Source organism: Cydia fagiglandana, chromosome 13 (assembly GCF_963556715.1).
Source record: "Cydia fagiglandana chromosome 13, ilCydFagi1.1, whole genome shotgun sequence".
Lineage (NCBI taxonomy): Eukaryota > Metazoa > Arthropoda > Insecta > Lepidoptera > Tortricidae > Cydia > Cydia fagiglandana.
In genome coordinates, this window is record NC_085944.1 from 3,266,021 (window position 1) to 3,276,138 (window position 10,118).

Genomic DNA, 10,118 nt, shown 5'->3' on the forward strand with positions numbered 1-10,118 from the left:
GTAACTCCATATATCAGTTTTCTCATTAAAAAGTATGTATTTCGTAGTTGACTCAAGTTTATACCTATCAAGTTATTATCAAGTACTTAGTGGAATTGTCAGTAGGTACCGCTACTTGACACAAGTATCGCTACCAGGGCTCGAAACCGGTCGAAATTGTCCCATTAAAAATGAAATAATAAACCAGAGAACGAAAAAGTACGTAATAATACCGGTGTTTTTTGTATGAAGAAAAAACTGGGACCGAGCCTTGGTCGCTACCTATACTTTTACAACCTAATGTTACAAGCAGAAGGAGTTCAAAATAGAGTTCCGGTGAATCCGGTTAGCTGAAAATTGTTGACCATTCGTTCGTCGCTACATCTATAAATTGTCAACTAGCAGTACTGATAAATTCCGCTTCTTGACGCTAGATGTCGTTGTCGACTACGAAATAACTCGCGTTTTGGTAAGAAAACTGATGCAATCGACTTACCACTCTTTGTTTACTTATATTTCTCTATGCTAAAACATACTTTTTAAATTATTCTGACAATTGATAGCTGTCACATAGTATGAAGATGTAGTTTATGTACCTAATAGTTCCTAGTTCACATTTTTCCCACGTCATGCATTCATGCGTTGTCGTAGCTTGCACTGCTCCCACTTCGTACAAAATTTAGAAAAAGAAACTAAAATAAGGCACCCAGTACCTACTAACTTTCAACATTCTAAAAAAACGTGGCTTGACAAAACATTGAAGAAATAGATGTTACACTGACAGAAATAGTTTTAAATTCATTATTCCAATATAAGTTCTATAACCAACATAATAAGGTTGAGTTTTGATTGCTCAATAGACCAATCGGCCGATGGCGTGATAGTTTCAGCCATTAAAATAAAATTTATGGTGATGGCAAAATGCACAGCATTTTATGATCCAGGTCTACTTGATTAACGACGATCGTGAATGTGAGACCATGTGCATTTATGATACGATTACCGAGTAGGTATTTAGTGCCTAGTACTTAAGATTGGACCATAAAATCTAATTACTACTGAATTGAAAAAGCGGCAATGTTCTCACGATTTTTTTCTTGTTTACAACAGTTTTAGCCAAGGTTCTGACATGAGAAACAATTGATTATGATTTTATTTTCTTTAGACACGGTGAGACCTCAGTAATTATAAGTATTATAACAGCTTAGATTTTTATGGGCAGGCAGACACAACTGTTATTAAGATTTTAAAATATCTGCTTCGTTACCTAATGTCCCATAAAAGAGCAAGTTGGATCGGTGGTCACTCGTGTAGGGTAAACTACCCAATTATTGGCTGTAAACGTAAATACGTTTAAAAGGCCGTTTTGAACGAAAAACGACTGCTGCTTTTAAAATAACGTTGAAGTTGCCAATTATGCCTCTTAATATGATGCTCTTATGTCTCCGAGTTTAATGACCAAAGAAGCGCTCCTTATCTTAAACAGACAAGGTACTGACTAACCATTTGTAGATCTTACCTCATTACAATAAGGTTTACGTAAGACCAGTTAATTTCGTACATCGTTAGGCCCGAGGATACATAAAAATCAAAAACGAAATTGAATTTTTTCACATATATTATTCAAAAAAATTTACACAAAAGCACTAAGACATCCATTTAACCTTATTGTCTAAATAAATGAAGTTTTTAAACCGACACTCAACCTCTTAAATTAATTAAGATATAATTTGTCTCTAAAAATAATACTCATTTTTCATCTTTTCAACATCAGAAAGTTACTATGGCATTACCAAAATAACAGCTACCAAGCGACATCGTGAATTGAAAGCTCTAGAATTATGAGATTATTACCACTAGTTACCACCAAAAAAAATTCCCACCTCTTACCAGTGGTAACTGGGAATTAGGTAGTTACCACTGGTAAAAGATGGGAAAATAATTCCCAGTAGTTACCACTGGTAACAACTTGGTGGTAACTAGAGGGAATAACCCGAATTATGCCATTAATTTCAATTTACCTCACTAAACAGGGTCTATTTATTACAAAGGGAATTTAATTTACAATTTAGTGCAATAGTCACTGAATGTTTACATTGGGTGAACTTACGATTCTTAACGTATGATTTTAATTCTTAACATTATTGATTCAGCAAAATTAATGATAGTTTACATCGATTTGAAGTGAATATTACGAACTTTGTAATTCGCACAAATCATATGCGCTAATTACAATAAATATTGCTTTTAGAAAAGATATTTGTACTTCTTTTTGAAACTAAAATTTAACTTTAAGAAACCAAACAGTCTCTTTATAACTAATGAACTTTTAGCAAACAGAATATGTTTTATATCAACAAGTTAGAAAAATATGTGTGGTTCAACAAAACAGGATGTATGTGCAATAGACATGATACAACTGTATAATTAAAATATTATATTGGGCATTAATGCATTGAGCTATTATACCAATAAAGGAAATAATCACTCAATAGATTTCTCTATCAAAATATGATAGAAGTATATATCTATCACAATTAAGTAAGAGAAACATTATTTGCAAATATGAACACTAAATATCTTTTAAACAACTGTTAATTAATTATATTTATAGAAATATTGCAATCGATTTGGACAATATCAATAATTGAAGGCATCATATCAATTATGTACAATTTCTTTCGAGAGAATCTCAACCTTATAATTGATATGTGAGTGAATTTTACACTGACTGCATGCTCTTACTGTCCTTTTGTGCAGGTAGATTGCGCTTTTTACGGACTTACATATACTTACATCCTTATTGAGAGCTAGTTACAATTCTTACATGAAATAATAATTTATGTATAGGATAAAAATATTGTAAATAATTTAAGGGCGATAGAGACTACGTTTAGTCTTAGGATTTAACAGAGTAAGAAAGTTAACTTCTCTACAGGTCAATTACTTAAAAAGGCAAGTTGATTTGAAAGGCAAGTCACAGTCCCTACTCTGTCATATTTAATTATTACCATTTATTATTAATGTACGACGTCATATTATAAAATAATGTAATTTACATCAAATGTAATTACCATACACATGAATGCTAGCCAGCACCCTCGGTGAATCTGTACCATTATTAAAATTTATTATAAAACAATAATTTAAACTAAAAAATAAGGTCATCTATGTAAAAAAAGTGTGACTCATTGATAGTCTTCCATGAATAAAATTTTAATTATGACTAGTAGTTAAGAAATAATTTGAGCATGGAAAATAAGCGTACTACATGACCATGCATCTATAAAAATATTATAAAAACTTAAATAATTAAGTTACATAATTATTATTAGTTCAATTACAAGTATCGTCACACATTACATGAAAAACTCGCTCATATTTAATTTAGGTTCTCGATAAAACTACCGCGTGAACACTTCGCAACATTAGTAATTTACATTATACTTAAACACCACTAGCGCACTTAACGAGGGTCACCGCACTTCACTCAACCAAGACCACGGAATCGTCCCATTGGCGCGGCGCGGCGTCCTACGGGCGCGAGGCTCTTGCCGCCTCCTCCAGCGCGCGCACCTTCAGCTCGCGCTCGCGCTGCTGGCGCAGGAAGTCCTCGTGGTGCGCGGGGTGCGGGTGCAGGAAGCCGCGCTCGCGCTCCATCAGCAGCTGCCGCTGCAGCTGCTCGTGCGCCGCCGCCTGCTGCGCCAGCTGCTCCGCGTACGGCCGCCCCAGCAGGTCCGGGTGCGGCAGCGGCCGGTACGGCCCCAGCCCCATCGCCTCCTGCTGCGCCTGCGCCGCCTGCTGCCCCGGATGCAGGTGCAGGTGCGTGTGGGAATGCGCGTGCGTGTGGGCGTGCGTGTGCGCGTGGTACTCGGGGTTGATGCCGGCCATCTGCAGCCGCACCATGGGGTCCGCGGCCAGCGCCAGGCGCTCCGCCGCCTCCAGCTGCGCGGCCGCGACGCCGGGGTGCGGGTGGTGCGGGTGGTGCGGCGGCGCGCCGGACACGGGCACGGACTGGGGCGCGCCGGGAGCGCCGGCCGGGGGGATGCCGAGCCGCTCCAGCCGCTCGCGCTCCAGCTGGGACAGCGCGCCCGGCCCGTGCCCCGGCGGGTACAGCCCGAACTGGACCGGTATAGCGCCCTGCGGCGGCGGCGGCGGCATCCCGTACCGCCTGTGCATCTCCAGCCAGTGCGGGTCGAGTCCTCTCGGCCCGACGTTGTTTTTGAGCAATTCCTCCTTCAGTCTGTCGTTTAGTTCGCGCTCCCGCAACTCTCTGATCTCCCGATCCCGTTTTTCTCTTTCGAGATGTTCTAATTCTAGCCGCTCCCTCGCTCCGGCGGCACTGTAGATCGAGCTGAGTTGATACTGCAGCATCGGATCCATGCAGTGTCGTGGCAGAGGGTTTCCTGGGCTGAAACCGGCGTGTGGACGGGCATACTCCGACAGCTGCCTGAGCGCGGGCGTGTCCGGGTATCCGGGTGGTCGCGGGAAGCGGTCGTAAGGGGAAGTTATAGTTTCAATGGCACCTCTGGAAGGAGGTTTCGTCTCCGGTTTCTCCGGCGTCGCTATCTTCCTATGCGCCTGTTGAGCGATCTTTTCTCTTTCCTCTCGATCTCTCTCGGCTTGCTTTCTCAGCCTTTCTTCGCGTTTCCTGGCCAACTTCGATTCTGGCACTGGTTTAAATATTAAATCAGTTCTTGTGCAAGAGTTGTAATCTCCTCTGTTCCAATGTCTCAAGAATATGGCCGATTGTGACCTGTGACACTCGGTGTCTTCAATCTTCGGGTCGGGAGTTGGGCCGTCACGTATAAGCGCAGGACTCGGTATTTCTTCCTCTTCTGGTTGGGATTGTGTTTCGAGTTTCAGTTCTGGGTTCTCATCAGGTATGGGCCTTGGTGGGCCGCGTAAATGTGGGTGGCCATGTGGCAGTTGATGCGGTGATCCCGCTCTGCCGTGGCCCGCTTGCAGACCGGCCGCAGCTTGGGCATGAAGTCGTAAGCTCTCAATGGAGCTAGGGCCTGGTCCTGGAGGTAATCCTAGTCCCATTGGATGGCCCATGGAAGGTGGTTGAATCATAAGGTGATTGGGATTGCCTGGTAGCATCTTTGGATGATGCCGTAGTAACATAGAGTCCGCCGGAGATAGCCGCTCGGGATGATGCGCCAAGTGATGCGAATGATGATGGGTGTGGTTATTTGACACATTCACGCTTGACGACGAACTAGTAGATTGGGAAACGCTGGCCGAAAGGTGGTGAGGAGAGCTTGAATGTGAGCTCGGTTTCTGTTGGGTGTTGATTTTGTGTTGTATAGACTGAGATGAGCTACTTGACGTAGAATGTGATATAGATAACGTATGGTTCAAACCACCTCCAGCGTGATTTGGCTGTTTTTCAGTACTGGTGTGCACAGCACTGTGATGACTGGTAGAATGATGTTGCGTCATGGTAGTTTCGTGCAATTGATGCCTCTCTGTAGTTGCATTTGGATTTCTAGGGTCCTCCGTACTTTCTGATATTTCTCTTAGAGATCTTGTTGTAACTGATGAACTGGTGCTATGATGTGAACTTAGCATTGTTGTAGATTCTATTGTTGAAGGTTTTACTGGGTCATGCCTGCCTGGGGCGCTGACTGCAGGATGCATTGGCGGGATTGGGTGAGGTTGAGCCAAGGGTCCATAAGGATATGGATATGGCATTGAGTAGCCAGGATGTGGGTGAGGATAATAAGGATGCATAGCATGAGCCGCTGCCGCAGCAGACAGTTGGAAGATAGAAGTATGTAGCAAGGGGTGATGAGGATGATGTAAGGGAGAAGCGAACGGATGCGGCGGTGGAGGGCCCCCTTGGTGACCCGAGTGCATAATCGGGCCGGGCATCGTCGACGGAATAGATAACGGCGTTGGGTTCATAAGGTTCAAGGCCGAATGTGACACTGGGGTGTGAGGTTGCACTGGTGAAGCAGAAATATGTCTCGGCTGCGATGGACTCGTCATGTGCCTGGAGAACGGCGACGTGGTCGAAGATGGATGAGGATGTCCTGGGGTACCATTGTGACCAGGTTGGCTTTTGATGGGCGTAGGAGTATGCGGGCTCTTTACTGGCGGTAGAGCATTTGCTGAATCTGGACCACTGCTTTGGCTTGCAGTCACAGGCGGGAGATGTGGTTGATGCAAAAAATCTGGTTCCTTCTTTATACTTTCTATTCTGGGTCCAAGGAACCCACTTGAAAGATTTGAGCTTTCATTTGCAGGCTGGCTGGGAGGTCTACTGTTGTTTTCTACACTTGAGATAGATTCTCTGTCTCTCTCTGAGCTTAAATGCTGTGCAATGGCACTTCCAATTGGATAACCTGGCACCTTTACTTCTTTGAGTGACTGAAGAGGATCAGAAGCACCCTGTGTAGACAAATTAGCTGGAATGTTGTCTGGAATTTCCTGCTTAATTTTCAAGTCCTGTGGCATTGATGGATCATTAGGATTATTAGTGGGTGGTGGTATAATACTTCCAGGGATTCCATGTGATGGCACAGGTTGTATCAATGGTGGCATGGAACCTGGCTTGTCTAAGCCCGGATGTCCCGGGTGTCCAGAAAGGCCTGGGTGTCCTGGGTGACCTGGATGTCCAGGGTGCCCATATAATGGGGTAGGCATGAAGCCATAAGGGCCTACATTTGATCCACTTCCAACTGAGATTAATGGTCCAGGTGGTAGCAAACCAGTTATTGATGGTTGACTCAGTGGTGGAGGCATACTCTGTCCTGATGCTGGAGTGCTTGGTGGTTCTGTTGGCCTCACTCCAAGATTCTCAGGACGGGCTGGTGGTGGGAATATTGGAGGTCTGAGGCCAGCTATTTGATTGTCATGCTTTGGTTGTGTTTTCAAATCAGTAGGTTGTTTGTCATCAATATCAGATTCTTTGTTTTCTTGTGAATTTGCTGGAGAAATTGGCTCTGTGTTGGTTGTTGTAGGATGTTCCATAGGTGGTGGTGACGAACCGCGTGCATTTGTTGGGGATGGACTTATTTGTTGAAGAGAATCAAGCCTAGGTGCGTTGGGCGAATCCACCTTATTCCCACTAGATATTGTTGCTGTAAATATTTCAGGTGTGTTCTGGTTTTTCAGTTCATTTGCTTCATCCCTCGGTTCTAACTTTATGACAGTCTTTAATGGATTAAGATGAGGATTATGCTTGTTAGGATCACTGGCATAGTTAATACCTGGAGGATAAAAGGGTGGCATACCTGTGGAGAAGTCCTTGGCACTCCTTATAATAGAACTGTCTTTTGTAATGTTCATAGGATTAAATATATTGCTTGGCACACCTTCAATTTTGATGTTATGTGCAATCTTTGGATTGTAAATATGGCTGTCTTTGACAAAGAAATTTGTATTTTCCAAATTGAGAGGTTTATTTGGCTGGCTGACAGGATGACCAGGAAAGTTATGTGGAAGAGGATCCTTCTGGAATTCCTCCTTTTGTAAATTATGAGGTTGTTCCTCTGTATCAACTTCCTCCTTAATTTTAATTTTATCCATAGCTTCAGTTGTCATTGGTGTGACTTTTGGTATAATTAGCTCTGTCTTAGGGAACATTGCACTTTGTAGAGGAAGAGGTTTCATCTCCATTGTGTCTGGTTCCTTTGGAATGTTTGTATCAGTTTTAAGATCAAGAGCTTCCTTCATCACTTCTTTTTCAGTAGGTTTGAACACAGGTGGCAAAGGATCTTTTTCAGCTTTAACAGCATGTTCCTCACTTTTAACTTCAGTTTTAATTTGCGAGTCAGCAGGCTTTGGTGGTTGTTCAGGCAAAGTTTCCTTATTTTGTTCAGTATTTTCCTTATCAGTCTTATGGAAACTAAAGTCACAAGCTTCAGGCTCTGGTTCCACATTTTCAGTCTCATCCATGGCTGAGAAACTGTCATTAGTGAGGCTCTCAGATGGACTCTCGGGTGGATCGGCAGCCTTTTTCTTTTTCATTTGTACATCACCATCCAATATACTTTCTAATTTTGATGAATCATCTGGAAGACGCTTCTTGACTTTAGATGCATCAACTTTACCATTAGCCACAGGTTTCTTTTTAGTGTCTTTGCTAACAGGAGAGGAAGGAACTTTGTCTGGAACATTGTTATTTGTACTTTGAGGGTTAGGTTTGGCCTTCTTGGATTTAGTGTCATTGTCACTCTCATCTTGTCCTTTCTTACCATTTGGTGTTGTCTGTTCTTTGGACTTATTCCTAGTTCTCATTCTGCTGGGTGATTCATCAGGATTTTCAGTTCTGCCATTGTCAGCTTTAGCCAAATCTCCAGCATCGCGGGAGTCACTGTCCTCTTCTGAATTTTCATCTTCTGTTACTGAACTCATCTCGCCTCCTTCTTTAGTATTAGGAGATGGCCTAGAACCGTTAGTATCTGGCACTGTAGGAGCCACTTCAGGGGTTTGCTCTTTAGGAGTCCCAGCACGAGAATTTCTAGTGTTACGCACCCTCCGCAATGAACACTGACGAACTCTTCTCCTATGAGGCCTGTTACTACTAGCACCAGGAGTCTTTTTCCACAAATAGTAAAACTCAACTAACTCGGCAGTGTCTTTATGAGGTAAAAGGTCCTTCTTTATTTTGAAAAAGTTTTTGCCAAATTGGCGAATACCTTTAACAAATCTTTTTGTCTCTTCTTCTGACCACTTTTTTTCGATTCCCTTGGGCACTGGACACTTCACTAGGGCTTGTAACGCGCGACTAGGATCATAACCAGAGTCGTGGAGAACGTCGAGGGCGTTTATAGTGGTGTCGTCTCTGCTGGCTGCCACACAGCCGTCGTCGGGAGAGCCGCCGTCGCACATACCAGCGAACGCTGCCATAGACCGAGCAGCTCTCAAGTACATCACCAGGTCACGATCAGTGGACTGCGCGGGCAGCCATCGAAGCTCTTCGCCGCCAGGACAGGGTTCGTCTGGTCCCAGCGGGCCATGCACTCGCATATCAGGCAAGCACGCGTAAATATCCTTATCCTTCACGGGTTGGTTCGCTGTACCGACTTGAACCTCCCCCTGGTTCTGGGCCATGATTTGCGCGGCACAGAATATTTACACTGCTCGCTCTTACCCCATTCACAGTTCACTGATTAATGTCCGATTACATCCCGTTCAGATAAAACTTTTGCAATACGATTCACAGTTCCATTTTGAACGTAAATTTGATGGTCCGTAAAACAGTAAGTATGCCAATATACATAATTATTGCTCCTAATGGCCACCATTACACGATGCTTTGAACCTCATTTTACGAGCTTACATGGTACACTGGCATTGTAATTGAAATGTTCACTTGATTATATGATAAAAACAAGTCTTTTAATTCAATACTACTGCATATTTTACTAATAATTTTAGTAAACGCTATCTACATGCTACCCTTTTGTTTAGCTTCGCCTTTCTTTGGCTCTTGGCCATAGACAATGTTTTTTCTATAAAATGGCTGCCACGGTACGATTTCTTTTAATTTTTTCGTTACACGCACAACATTAATTGTAAACAATTGAAATATGTGTAATTCAGTATTTTAAATCCATATTGTTTTATATTAGGCACAATAACAATAAAGTAGTCTACCAAAATCATCACAAATCAATTCGAAACTAATACGATTATTTAAGCTGGTAATTTTGTTAACATAAATATTCTGAGAAACGGAACGTGAAGCTATAAAAAAACTTATATTTCTTGTCTATTTATAAGGCACATATACACTAAGTACACTATAAATTTTTAGCATAAAAATAACCATTTCAGTTCTGGTTTCAACGATTAAATTGAACTAAATTTATTGTTTATAAACTGCCCATTTATTTTAAATTGCATTAAGTGTGAATAACTTTGAAATCAATTACTTTTAAATTAGGTATCTGTTGATGAAAGTGTAGACCGGCTTTGGTAATATCGATATTTTTTTTTTGAGATGCAACCCTACAAATGTCAACACGTCAATTTGACGGCGTATCATAGATATAATAATATATACAGATGCCCTCCAAGCGAGCTGTCAGTGGGACCACTTTTTGTTTAGTGTACGATTAACAAAGCGACCCACTTTGCTGTAGCGATGTCGATAAAGTCATATCGATAAACTATCGACATTTCTT

The 10,118-nt window shown here is 42.3% G+C and overlaps 1 protein-coding gene across 1 annotated transcript; it reads right to left on the bottom strand.

Moving 5' to 3' along the window:
• Positions 1–1,579: 1,579 nt before the first annotated feature.
• Positions 1,580–9,419, bottom strand: LOC134669997 (arginine-glutamic acid dipeptide repeats protein-like). Its single transcript, XM_063527644.1, has one exon. It carries the CDS (start codon positions 9,040–9,042, stop codon positions 3,514–3,516), a length of 5,529 nt encoding a protein of 1,842 aa, XP_063383714.1. The 5' UTR covers positions 9,043–9,419; the 3' UTR covers positions 1,580–3,513.
• Between the last annotated feature and the right edge of the window lie 699 nt (positions 9,420–10,118).